The following is a 14,852-nucleotide window of genomic DNA, read 5'->3' on the forward strand; positions in this document are numbered from 1 at the left end:
TCTGTTAGGGCAGGGATCAGCAGCTTGCTTGTCCTTTGAAGTTACTTTCAGTTTCACTCTGCACTGCAGCCAGCATCGAGGAGTCACACAGAGGCCACACAGTATCAGGTATCAGAGGATGTCTTATTTGCGGGGGGGTGCTTTATTTTAATTGTTTGAGCAAAAATCAGGGGGTGGCTTATTTGATGGGGATGCCTTATCATCGGTAGTTGTACTTTTCTCATCAGTAAACTAACGTCCGCTTCCCCCCTTTTTGCCTTGAAACTCTCCCCTTCCTCCCTTCGGCCATTTATCTGTTCTCCTGACCAGAATATCCTGCTCTAAGGGAACCACAGGGACATTTGTCATGTCTGCTAGTTGTCTGTAGTCATGCGATCATGCACTGATCATGCCTTTGAACTGGTATATAAGCTGTGTGCAAACAATAAAGTTTTGGGAGTGATCTAACTACATGCTTGAGTTGCGTGTGTTATGTGCTCTCCCAGCGTCGCTGGAAACAGAAGCCATCAGAGAGGGGGACAGCTAATTGGAGATCAGTAGGAGATTGCCTTAACAGTGTACTCCAATACCCTGAATAAAAAAGTGTTTTGTGTGTTGAATGCACATTTAAAATGATCGGGTAACCTAATGTAATGGAATACAATACTTACATTAACGCATTCAAAAATGTGAAAGTGACTTTACTTTTGTGTTTTTAATTAACAGTCTTTACCTTATTACTATCACAAGGGGGTAGAGAAGACAGTACTGCGATAGTGCTAGATGCTCTTCATAGAGCATGTTTCCTCTTCCTGAAACCCATAAAGATGAGGGAAACAGTGGAAACAGCATCCAAGTCTTCATGTTAAGAAGTCTGATGTCCGGTAACCAATAAGGCTCACAGCTAAACACTTCTGGGTTTTTTCAGTAAAAGAAAGATAATTTTAGGTACTCATTCTAAACTGAAAAAAACTTTGTATGATAGTATAGAGCAGTGGTATCCAACCTTTTTTCATCTGGGGGCCGCTATTGACATTGGGATAAAACTTGCGGGCCACAATGAAAACAAACATTAAAGATGTATGTTTAAAACTAGAATAGTTTAAATTTAAAGTGAAATTAAATTGAAATTATTCTAGTTACCGTAACATTCATGCACCAAATAAAAGAGAGGACAAATCAAGAATCCCTGCAATGGATACTTCCAGAGAAATGCAATTCATGACAGATAGCCAAGGGGTACATGTTCTTACTACTACATCTTCAGGACCAGTTGCTAACATCCCTCTGTTCCAGAGACATTGAGGGTCTGTTACACATTGAGCTATGAGTAACAGGCAGCTCGCCAGCCTCTCAGTCCCTCGCACCGCAGTTTCTGCAGATTCGACTCCAGCCATTAGTGAACGGTACTGAGTGTTTCCTCTTAGGCAGGGTTCCATGGCACGATTAAGGTGTAACCGTACCGCCAGTCTGAATGCAGACTTGAAGTTTTGTGAACTTTAGGTGACACCACAGCGCACAGACATCTGGCAGTACCTTAATGTTCATTGCCATGAGATTGGACCCCCCAACAAGCAAACTCAATTTGGGGACCCTAGTCTTGAAATAGTCCTCCTTAATGTAAAAATATCTGGCAAAATATCTGGCAACTTGTTATGTTTATGGGGCCTAAATGTGGTTTAGTAGTAGCTCTGAGGGTCCCCTGTGTACCCTGAAAATGTCACATCTCTGTGATAATCAGTGAAGGAGATATGAGGATAATGGCCCTGATTTAAGAAAGCTCTCCAAGGCTGGGGAGAATACACTTTCAGAAGTGAACTGGGTGATTCAGAAAACATGGAATGGATTTTTAAAAATCATTTGCTATTTGCTAGCAAATGTTTTGAATCCTGGACCAGATCCATTCCAGGTTTGCTGGATCACTTAGCTTCACTGATGAAAGTGTATTCTCTCCAGCCTTAGAGAACTTTAATAAATCAGGGTCAGTGACAGAAGCATGCACACAACTCTCATGCTGCTTCTGGGATTATCTCACAGTACAAGCAGCTCCCTCTGCTGGCAGCACGATCTCCATAGCAACACATAGGCGATGTTCCCTATCCCCCACAAGACAACAAGCAGATGACAATCCGGCCCTGCGGGCCGTAGGTTGGGCTCCCCTGAGAAATGATAAAAATCTATCACATTTTATAATATACAGATTGTGGATTTCCTTGTGCATTAATATAGAGTGAACACGATAAGCTAAATAAAAATGATTATATTTTGCTAACAGAGTCTGCTAAACCACAACACACAACTAGTAAACACTACATTTAATGCAAATATATAAAACTAAATATACAGTATCTAGAAACTGACATCTTTAAAATGTGCTCTTTTCACAATACAGCATACTTATAGACAACATAGCGGGTAAAAAAAAAACACGAGTTACATCATAAGAGTAGCGATTCTTTTCCCTGGCTAATTCATGCTCAACTATTAAGCTGATGAAGATTGACCAAAGCCAATCAAGTACCATTCCTTGTAAATGAATGGGTGCTGCTGAATAATACCTAAAATAATGAACAGAATGTATATAGCGCCAACATATTACACAGCACTGTACATTAAATAGGGTTGCTAAATGATAGACAGATACAGACAGTGACAAAGGAGGAGAGGACCCTGCCCCAAAAAGCTTACAATCTAGTAGAATACTTATGCTTTTAGGTAATATATGGTATTAATATTGACCAGTTTACTGGAACACCCTGTACAAATAGAATGGGCATGTCTGTGTGGTGTGTAACTGTCACAACAATCCTCCTGGGAAAGTTTAGAACATCTGTATTGCTGTTTGTGTCTCTATTAAGAAGAGAACATCACCAGGAGAGGAAATTGGGGAAAACCTCCCCAAAATGGACACAAGAGCAAAAAAAAAAAATGTATTTTAGTAGAGTTGTGCTAAAGAGGAGTCTGGGACCTTCTTATTGTGCCATCTTAGCACTTGACACAAGCACAAATAAACATGCTGCAGTGCTAAAGGTAGCTGAGCACTTGATAGGTAGTTCTGACCTCTACTTACCAAAAAATTGTGGCATGAAATGAACCAAATGGCAAATTTTACTGAATATTTTTACATATTTTTTAATCAATTATTCAGCCCCACTGTTGCAATTATAAAAAACTTCTGTGGCAATAACCTAGGCAGCAAATGATGTATGCAAATGATATGACAGAAAATGGGAGAACCCCCTAACAGGTTACTAATGATGCAAAGCAGATTTTTCAAACTTTCTTGTTGCATGAGAGACCAAACAGGTTTCAGCCAGATTGTGAAATCTTTGTGATAAAAAATTACAGGTTAAAATGTTTAATTTTTTTAATAATAAATAATGATGATATGATACTACTTCTGGGGGTAAAAGCAGTTCAGGGTATGGATTGATAGGTGCAGCTGAACAACATTCTGTATTAAAATGTCTACTAGGCAGCTACAACTTAATTGTGAGCTCTTCGGAGCAGGGTCCTCTCCTCCTGTGTTACTGTCTGTATTCATCTGTTATTTGCAACCCCTATATAATGTACAGCACCGCGTATTATGTTATTTAAATCCTGTTTACTAATAATAATAATAATAATGATATACACATCACAAATATTCAATATTTCCTTCGGGGCAATGTTCCTCAATAGGTTCATAACATATAAACTGCAAAACTCTAAACTATCAACCTAAAAACAATTGCATATACATACAGAGCACTTATTATAATAAATTGTTCAAATACACAAATAGTCCTCTACAAATGTGTGATGTATTCAGGGCACCAAATGACAAATGTGTATCTGTCAGTATGCAGTCACTTGGTGCCAAGTGTAGCTCAAGCTTACGCATCACCAAAAGCACCTTGCCATGCGCGGGAAGGAAATCTCTGGAAGAGACAAGATAGAAGCACAATGATAGTGTGTATCATTAGATTGCAATGTGCATGCACCAAATCAGAAAATGAAAACAAAGAATGAAATTATTCAAAAGAAATCATGTGAGGTACTTTGTTGTATTGCTCCACCAAAAGCTTTTCACCCTATTAAGTATCTGCAGCTACAGAAGAAAAAATGTCTCCCTCTCTTAAAGTTCCCCTTTAAATATTTGGGTATTTGTTAAGTATTTGTACATTTATATAGTGCTGATATCTTCTACAGCTGTCATCAAGCTGTTAGTGAGAGAATCTCTGTGGCACAGAGCTGTTCAGCAAGATCATTGTGTATCCAAGTTCCAGCTCTGCACTACAGCATTTTCTATTTTGCCTTTTTACAGCAACAACCCCTAGTGCAGCGGTCGCCAACCGGTGGTTCGCGGCTCTGCTCAGTGCACCCCGGGGCAGGGTCAGGAAAAGAACCCCTCTGGGGGATGCACCGGCCAGAGACGCGAACCATGTCCCGCGTACAGTTCCTAGGCTCGGGAAAGTGGGTGGGCTGTGTCCCTTAACATAACCCGCCCACTCTCCCATCGCAGGCTCAGATCCTGGATGAGAGAGTAGGTTGGGTTATGCCATAATGACGTCACTCTGGGGAAGATAGCTCCCATTTAAGTGGCACCCAGCTCAGCGCGGATGCGCGGTTGGGAGATGGTGATTTTAGTAGTCCGCCGGACCAAAAAGATTGGCAACCACTGCCCTAGTGTGCAAGTGGCACTAAAGTAAACCTACCCTTGAACTAAGCACAAGTATTGACATTTTCTCCACATTGAATGCACTTTAATCAAACACTCATTTACAGTCATAGCTGTAAGCACCCCCCCTCTCCATTGCTTTTATTCAAAGCAAACCTAGACTGACATCATGCAAATTATTGTGCTTACATAAAAGTGTTATCCCGGCATCAAGGTTGTTTGTAAAGGTGAGGAATGAGTGTGGAGATGGCTCCAAATATTAATGTATATATAGAATGTATGTATACAGACATATAACATTTACAGGCTCTGTAAATATGGCAGTCTAACTGCTTACTACTAAACTGGCTTTAGTAGCAGGGTCACATGACCTGCCCTATGAAAATGACAGTTAAAACTGCTTACTACTAAAGAGGCTTTAGCAGCAGGGTCATGTGACCATTCCTCTGTGAAAATAACAGTCAAAAGTCTGTGATTAGCATAAGGGTCACATGACCTTGTTTATGGCCATAAACAAGGTCATGTGACCCTTTTGCTTATCACAGACTTAACTGTGACATCATAGCCTGTGCCTATAAAAAGGAAGGACTCAGCTGAGTGAGATCATTTTTAGCTTTGTGCTAGCAGTGTGAGGTTGCGCGTACACAAGCTAAAGATTGACTTTCTTCAGCGGCTTTCTTGAACTTTCAAGATGCGGATGCTTTTCCTAATCTTAGGAATTTTTCTTCTAACAACACCACCCTTGTTAGGTAAGTATACATTATTAGTATATATCTATATATCAGATTAGGATGAACACATACTACATTAGGATATACACACACATATATACTGATAGACTGTGATGGCACTAAAATTAGAAGAGTTTGAAGCTAATCCCTCAGTGTGTATATATGAAATTATGAAATGTGTGATTATATATATATAAATATATGGAAGCCATGTGTGTACCAATATGCCAACTGCCACTAATACTCCATTCATAAATATACAGTGATACTTCAGCTAACAAGCCTAAACGTGATTTCTCATAGGTTTCTATAGAAAATCATTTCATTCATTCTGGATGCTGCCCACAATTTAAAGATGTTTTCTAAAAAATATAGTAAAAAGGTCATAAACTCTTCAAAAGCTGAGATGCTTCCCAATTGGAACAGTCTCAACATATTATTCGGCAGCATGGTGTCAGTTACTGTAGGAATGAGTGTGAAGATGGCTCCACATATTAATGTATATATAGAATGTATGTCACAGACATATAACATTTACAGGCTCTGTAAATATGGCAATCTACCTGCTTACTACTAAACTGGCTTTAGTAGCAGGGTCACATGACCTGCCCTATGAAAATGACAGTTAAAACTGCTTACTACTAAAGAGGCTTTAGCAGGAGGGTCATGTGACCTTTCCTCTGTGAAAATAACAGTTAAAAGTCTGTGATTAGCATAAGGGTCACATGACCTTGTTTATGGCCATAAACAAGGTCATGTGACCCTTATGCTTATCACAGACAACTGTGACATCATAGCCTGTGCCTATGAAAAAGAAGGACTCAGCTGAGTGAGATCATTTTTAGCTTTGTGCTAGCAGTGTGAGGTTGCGCGTACACAAGCTAAAGATTGACTTTCTTCAGCGGCTTTCTTGAATTTTCAAGATGCGGATGCTTTTCCTAATCTTAGGAATTTTTCTTCTAACAACACCACCCTTGTCAGGTAAGTATACATTATTAGTATATATCTATATATCAGATTAGGATGAACACATACTACATTGGGATATACACACAGATACATAAATACACAGATATATATATATATATATATATATATATATAAATAAATGTTTATACTGTATAGTAGGATTTACACACACATACATGTACATACACACACATATATATATATATATATCACACATTTCATATATACACACTGAGGAATTAGCTTCAAATGTTTCAAATGAGGAAGCCATATGTATACCAATATACCAAATATACCATATGCCACTAATACATTCATATATATACAGTGATACTTCAGCAAAGAAAGATAATTTGTCCTGGAATCACATTTGTTAGCCGAAATCTTTGTTAGCAGAAATCTTTGTTAGCCGAAACGTGAATTCTCATAGGTTTCTATAGAAAATCATTTACCTTGTCCTGGATGCTGCCCACAATTTAAAGATATGTTTTATAAAAAAAATAGTAAAAAGGTCATAAACTCACCAAAGGCTGAGATGAACAGCTTCCCAATTGCAACAGTCTCACACATATTATTAGGCAGCATGGTGTCAGTTACTGTAAAAAATCCTCACTGTGAGTTAATCACAAACAAAGCAAAAAAAATATATATTCTTTATGGAGCCTAGACATTCATTAACTTTTGGAGCAAGCTGTGCTTTGATATGCAAAAAGAAACAACTGCAGAGTTTGTGTTGGTCATTAATAAGTTACAAGAGGCTGCAGAAAGCACTCAGTCCTTAAGTTTACCCACAACCTCAGCTGTGTTTAGCAAAAGATTTCTTCTGCAAGTAAAGCAAACTGCTGACCATCCAGCCTCCATCCTGCACACAAGCAGCAGGGAAGCCCAGTTTGTATGTAAAGTGATGTCTCTCTCACTTTCTGATAGAGGAAGTACTGTATATTTGTCATGCAGTATGTTGTCAGGCGTCTTCCTGCTTCTTTTTTTTTTTTTTTTTTTTACATTTGTTAGAAAAATGTTGTTAGCCGAAAAATATGTTAGCAGGGCAATTTGTTAGCCAAGGTATCACTGTGTATGTCTCCAGCTTTGAGCAGCAGGTGTCTTTTAATATTACTTTCTATTTTTGTTCTATCTTCTAACACATCTTTTTTTATTCTTTCAGCGGTGGAAATCACTTCCGTCAGCGATATTCCTGACGAGATCAACATCTTGGTCGGTTCACGGCTTCTTATACCTTGCCAGTTTTCTACCGACTCACCAATGGATAAATTCAGAATTGAGATGGAGTGGGGGATGATCCCCATGGAAGGAGGACCATTCAAATCATTGGTTTACCTTTACCATCCAGAAACTCTACAACACCTCGACAGCAGGGCAGATGTGTTTGTGTCATCTATCACAGATGGGAACTGCTCGCTTGTTGTTGATCCTGTTGCCATTGAAGACAATGGTTTTTTTGAACTCCATCTCAGCATAGATGGCAACAGCTACCAACCATTTCCAACGGTTTATATCAAAGTTTCAGAGGATTCAGGTAGGTTACACATCATTATCAAATCGTGTGTATTTATTCCTGTCATGTACATGTTGAGTGGGGAGGAGGTGTGCTGAGAAAGGGGTAATATGATCTACCTGCATGTTCTCTTTTCTGTAAATGGCAGGATATTTGCAAATACTCTATCTAGCACATTCCTCACCACTTTAATTCTAAGAATACATTACAGCTACTGTATTGTTTTAAGTGCATGCTAAGCATCTTATCAGTGTTCTTCTGGATATTAAAGTTGATTATTCTAACCATATGTTCTATATGTTTTGTTCTTTGCAGATGACAACTTTTTGGGCCCCAACAGCAGAAAATTGGATCTTAACCCTGAGGAACCGACACCTAACTACATCTTGATTCTGGCTGTTGGAGGGGGAATTCTCTTCATAATAGTGGCAATATCTACAGGAGCAATTTACATGTAAGTTTAAATAGCATTTTTAATATATTACCCACCCTACCCTATTTTTTCTATGCCACCCCTTTCAGGCTTTCTATGCCACCTTCACATATTGTTCTGCATAGGAGGTACTAAAAAATGTAAAAAAAGAAAGGTTATGGCTGCAGATGTACTTTTTCTAACCAATTGTCTTTTTGTTTTCTTTTAGTGTGGTACCTCTTAACAAGAAAAAAATTGACGGATTAAGATCAGCAGAGGAGGGATGTGCAAATTCCAATTCTACAGGCTCTCACACATCAGAGGAGGAATGTGGAAATTCAAATTCCTCAGGCCTTCAGTCATCATCATGTAGCAGTGATTCCAGCTATGAAACTATAACATCTGGCACCTCGGTGAAAGCAAATTCAGCACCAGATGTCCATATCACCTTGCCTCCAGGAATAACATGTGGTTCACCACTGAACTTTCATGTTCAGGTGACATACACATGTAAATGCATTCCTTGGAGTACACCTGCTAAGTCATCTTTTGTTCTCTGTGTTCCTCCAGAGGCCATCTCATCAGCAGTAACGGCTCATGTACCAGCATTGAGTCGACAGCAGCTATGCATATGTCAGCCAGAAACAATGTGCAGAATCAGTCTGCTTTCACCAGTGGTACCTCCCTCATCATAAGCTGACGTAAATATCTAACCACTTTTGTGTCAGAATCAGACAACATTTTTTTCAGCACACATGTACATGTGTACATGTGTGCTGGAAAAAATGTGTGGAATCAGCCTGCTTTCTCCTCCTCATCATGGACTGACCTGTATCACCAACCAACCACTACTTTATCTATGAAAACGAAAGCTCCTGCTTAGAAAGTGATTTTACATCGGCTTAACAGTAAGTATATCTTTACATTTATTTTAATTAAACAATGAATAGACCTTTTTTGTTGCTACAAACACTTAAGTGTAGGTAAGGCCCTTAATTTTACAATTGGGGTCCCAGACAGCAATTTTCTATAATTTTCCTTCACATATTAAAAAAATAATAATATTAAAAGTTAGACAACCTCTATTTAGTCTTAACTATTCTGAAAGAAAAGTCACTGTAATGGGAATGTGGAGACATTCCCATTACTGTGACTTTGCTTCATTTTTAGTCTTAGTGACCACAAGCAGATTGAGAGACCTCAACAAAAGGGTCCCAGCATGAAAACAAATGATAGAGGAGGTTAACCCTTGCCATTTCTATGCCAACCTAAATTTTTGATCCTTTTTCTAACCAATTATCTTTTTTTTACCATTTATAGAGGGCCATGATGACAAGAGAAGAAACAATGTTGGAGCACACATGGCAGAGAAAGGACCTACAAGATGTAGCACTGCATATAAACCAACATGCAACACTCAAAACGTGGGGGAAGATGCAGAAAGGAACTGTTGCACAAAGGAACTTGCCTTAAGGCATCGTCATGCATGTTGAATGGACTGCTAACAGACCCCATCGTGTTCAACACCAGACCTTTCTGTGGAAGAAATCATGCAATAAACTTGTCATTGCATATGCAAACAAATAGGCAAAGTGCTGCATATTATGTAAGCGCTAATTAAAAAAGAGAAATCAAAATGCAGCACTGAAAACATGCAGAGGACGATACAGACATAAATTGCTGCACAAATAAACATGTTTTTTGCAATCCTGTAGTTTAGTATAAATCACAATCCAGGTCCAGCATACTCACAACATAATGATCCTATTATTAGTTGCTTAAATATAAGCTAGAAACATTTAAAACTGAACTGAACTGAACTTCAGAAAAAAACTTTCCTTTCAGTGGGCTAGCCCCACACAGCAAGGGTTTAGAGCAGACCTGTACTCCACTTCCCATTTTTCATGATGTGCTGAGGCTGTAGCTATTGTGAAACAGCAAAAATAAGCAGGATCTGCTTGATGTTAGCTTCTTATCGTTATAAGTTAGCACATATTATCCCCAAACCAAATCCCCAATTATTTTCCTAATAAACTCACAATGCCAATAAATATATCTGAAGTCAAAGCATATTCATTCCTAATATACAAAATACAAGAACCTGTTGCACCCTTGGGCACAAAATAGAGCACGCTGAAGGAAATGCTGACTGTGGGAACATTATCCTAAACAGTAGACATGGCCCAAGGGTTGGACTACATGTATTGTTTCCCTAGCATTTACCCTAGCGTTTAAATGCTCATGTTTGAAATTCCCATGCATTCCAATGGGCTAGTCTGCACCAGGGTGTTTGTTGGAGGCACATTTTTGAGCATTTAAGAGAACGTTCCTTGCTGCTTTATAAACACTACAAATATTGATAAACACCTCCTTTGAAACCCCTTTAATAAGGGGACCCCCAGATGTCTGCCACCCTATCCTGGTGAATTAGTACAGGGGTAATATACCTCTTACCTATTCCCTTGAAAGAATGAGGTGAGACTTTAATGTCAAAGTTTTGAAAGTAAACAGTTACCTTTATAAAATGTTATCCCACCATGGAAGGATGATTCCCATTGCAGCACACTGACATAAGTACAACAGCAGGACTCCTGACAGTGTGGGATCCCCAGCACTAGACGGCAAATGAGGATGATTTTCCCCATATACTTCTAGTGCTGATTGGCTGGGAAAAGGTAATCAAGAGAGGTCCGTATGGGCACAGTGCTCCCAAGAGCCCTAGCAGAGAATGTGTTCTACCCACGTGGGTGCAGAACATGTGCGAAAGCTCAGCTAGGACTGCTGGGAGCAGAGTCCCCATACACCTGCTCAGTTGATTGGCAGAAAAAAAGGTAAACACTGATGACGGCTCAAGTGATATCAGTGTTTATCTTTATTTCTGTCAATCAAGAGAGAGAAGTCATATAGAGACACTGCTCCTGGCAGCCCTGGCAGAGCATTTGCCCGTGTTCTGCACCCACAAGGGTAGAACATACGCTCTGTCCGCTAGGGCTGTTGGGAGCAGTTTCTCCATACAACTTGTCCCAGCTGAAGCTTCATCAGGGATAACATTTTCTTAGCCAATTAGGGAGTGGCTCCCTCCTACTCCTGGTGTCCCCATACACCCTCTCCCTTGATTGGCTACCAAAAGATAAACACTGATGACAGCTCAAGTGACATCAGGCTTTCCCATTGCTAATCTGGGGTGTTCATTCTCTCTCCCACACTGTCAGGAGTCCCACGGCTGTGCTCCTGTCAGTGCACAGCGATGGGAATGATACTTCAATGATTGGATAACATGTTAAAAAGGTAAGTATTTTATACCATATTTATAAACTCCTGTAAATGTTTGCATAAATGTGTGTAAATGTGTTAGCGTTTACAGGAATTTAAAGGCAATGTTTTTTAATGTCATGGAGTGACATGTCTTAAAGTGTCAGTTGTGTACAGTGTACTCGTTGGGGAGCCGGCCGTAAGTGCCGGCGGTTGGTAAACAGGTAAGTTGTAAAGCAAAGACTGCCTGTATTTGCTTGTAACCATATTAAAATGACCCATTATAAGGTTAATTCATCTTGGCAAAATGCATTATTTTAATCCCACTTACCAGAAATGAATATCAGGCTCTTTGAGACCTTATACTAATATGGGAAGTGTTCAATAGGAAAAATTCTGAGGATTTAGAAAATCCTAAAAGATTCCTGCTATCTATCACACATGGGTAACACCAACAAAAGATGACTAATGAAACTGCCTGCATCAAAAGTAAATACAAATACAGAAACTTTTGTTTCATGTAGTTTAACTAAACTAAATCATCCAATAAAAAACAACGTCATTTTCATGTTCAACAATTCCCATTATCCTAAGGTACAGGTTGTGTTCCCTACTATGCTAACCCATACCTAGGTAGATGACAACAGGATTTATTTCCACATGCTGAATTCACTGATTCTTTGGACCATATCATGGCCTGATACTATTACATTGATGATATCTTGATTATATGGAATGGAACACGTGAAATACTGCAGTGTGTCACTTTTTGTCACTCTTTAAATAGTTAAAACACACACAATCCTAAATATACTATGACATGCAGTGAGGGATCCATTACTTTTCTTATAATGAACAAGGATGCAAATAGTTAAATAACACAAACACCACCCTTTACTGTAACACTGTTTTAGGTGCCAACAGTGCACAGCCCCGTCATTAACTAAAAGCATCCTGGTTAGCTAATTACTAAGAATAAGGATAAACTGCTTTCAATTGAAATATTTCATTTTTAGCACAGCTTGATCAACAACAGCTTCTGCTACCTTCTGCTTCTGCAAACTAAGAGAGAGCAGTGTCATTGATACCAGTGGAGCGCATAATTTTTATTAGAAGCAGGTGATCCAACAGTGTCAAAAAAAGAGGAATGATCAAGGAGAAGGAGCAGGGAAAAGTTGCCTTGAGACTTAGCTCTGATGAGGTCATTGGCCACTTTAGTAAGAGCTGTTTCAGTGGAGTGGGCAGCTCGGAAGCCAGACTGGAGAGGGTCAAGGAGAGAGTTGGTGCTCAATTAATGAGTCTTTTATAGACAAGGCGCTCAAGAAGTTTGGAAACATATAGGAGAAGGGAGATTGGACTGTAGCTAGAAGATAAGGAGGGTTCTAGTGGGAGATTCTTCAGGATGGGAGGAATAATAGCATGTTTAAAAACAGGGGTAGATACCAGATTTTTTCCCCCTTTTGCCCCTTGTCCTGCCCAAACTACCAAAGTAATTCACATGAACTCATATATATATATATATATATATATATATATTTATTTACATACATTTTAGGCGTACATTTAGGCTCCCCTAATGTTATTCTATGGCATTGATTTAAAAAAGGCCTAGGGTGAGCAGATCTGGAACCATCCACTGGAATATTTTTTTTTTTCCCAACCAAGAGGTGATAGACAACAAATTTCAACTTCCTCTAGTGACTCAAGCCCCTTGCAGATTTATTACACTAAACACAGTTCACACAGAAGATAGGGAAACAAAATTAAGCAGATGGCTAGATGCATAAACCTTCCTGAATTATTTTATTTGAGTGCAATCCTCAAGCATATGATATAGGTCTGCCTCCTCTCTTCTGCACTTAGAAGAGGAAGAGGAGTGGCTAGAATGCATGACAAAGGCACGATGTGGAGCAATGTATGCTACATGGTATACTTTCAAATTTATTTTTATGTACATAGTGGAAGGGAGTACTCTCCATGATCTCAATGTCTTTAAAAATGTCTGAGGGGGACTTAGCAGGAAAATAATCCAACCATCTCAACTAACCTCAGAAGTGTATGAAGAAAATAGTTCAAACTTAGAGAATGGATAGTTTGTTGATCAAAGTCAGCATAACTCGTGGCCTCCTGAAACCAATCCCCAATTGTTTAGCTCCACAACCGGAAAGTTTATACCAGCATTGCTATTTGGCTGCTAAAAAAAGGTAAAAGGTAAGACTCAAAGCAGAACAGTGTCACATTTCCATATAATTAGGCATAAACAAAAGTGGTACTATGCTATTGGTTTATATGTAAAGAGGGTACCCGTCCTTTAGGAACAGTAATCTAAACAGCATGCACATATGAACATTTCAAAGCTTTTTTTAATTTTAAGGGACACTGAGCAACCGTACAAGATGATACAGTGTTCTCCCAGCCACTTTCATATTGGCACCACATTTGTTGGATCACAAATCAGGGGTAACCCCCTGCCTACAGCTTCTTCCCACCCAGCTCTGGGCAGAATACTGTTATAGGTTTGTGTGATAAAAACAAGGAATCCAGAGAAATTTGTATTAGGGAGATCACCTTTGCCTTTTGTACAGTTGACCTTGCAGAGGTTTGAACACTAAACCTAAATGCTTTCTTTTAATTGATCATTTCTATATACCTTATTTTATAATTGATCCCTAGAAGCCACCCACTTCTTTACCTAGGTGAGGGTGACCTGGTGTTTTTCCTGCCTCATATCCTAGTAGGCAGCAAGTTCCATGGCTCCTGAAATCCAGTGACATGGGCCCTGATTTTTTAAAGCTCTCCAGAGGATATGTGTTCATTAGTGAACCTGGGTGATCCAGCAAACCTGGAATGGATCTGGTCTAGGATTGATACCAAATAGCAAATTACTTTTATCAAATCCACTCCAGGTTTGCTGGATCACCCAGCTTCACTGACGAAAGTGTATCCTCTCCAGCCTTGGTGAGCTTTAATAAATTAGGCCCATGAAAAGAGAATGACAATGCCACAAGGGTACCATGTCATCAAAGGGCCAAAAGTTGTCTCACAATGACTCAGGAAATAGAGATGATGGCATCAGAAGTGCAGTTGACAAACAGTGAAAAGGCATCACATGATTCTATGGGATTTTTAGTATATTTATGCTGATTGAACAAGCAGGAAAGGTTATGGGGATGCATTTTCATGAAGGGGAATGGGTTGTTGGTCAATGTCCGCTTTAAGGTAACTAAACTTATGGACATTCTGTTATTGACACTTATCAGAAGTGTGAAAACCATTTACAAGAGCAAGCCAACTCCTTTAACAACACATAACTCTAATTTGATGCAACTTAAAGCA

General features: G+C 39.2%; 1 protein-coding gene across 1 annotated transcript; it reads left to right on the top strand.

Moving 5' to 3' along the window:
• The first annotated feature begins 6,225 nt into the window (after nucleotides 1–6,225).
• On the top strand, nucleotides 6,226–10,315 carry LOC140322017 (uncharacterized). Its single transcript, XM_072398684.1, has 5 exons — nucleotides 6,226–6,351; nucleotides 7,502–7,873; nucleotides 8,168–8,306; nucleotides 8,494–9,172; nucleotides 9,585–10,315. The coding sequence occupies exons 1-4, from the start codon at nucleotides 6,294–6,296 to the stop codon at nucleotides 8,957–8,959; spliced, it is 1,035 nt and encodes a 344-aa protein (XP_072254785.1). The 5' UTR covers nucleotides 6,226–6,293; the 3' UTR covers nucleotides 8,960–9,172; nucleotides 9,585–10,315.
• Nucleotides 10,316–14,852: the final 4,537 nt, after the last annotated feature.

This window comes from Pyxicephalus adspersus, chromosome 1, assembly GCF_032062135.1.
Source record: "Pyxicephalus adspersus chromosome 1, UCB_Pads_2.0, whole genome shotgun sequence".
NCBI lineage: Eukaryota > Metazoa > Chordata > Amphibia > Anura > Pyxicephalidae > Pyxicephalus > Pyxicephalus adspersus.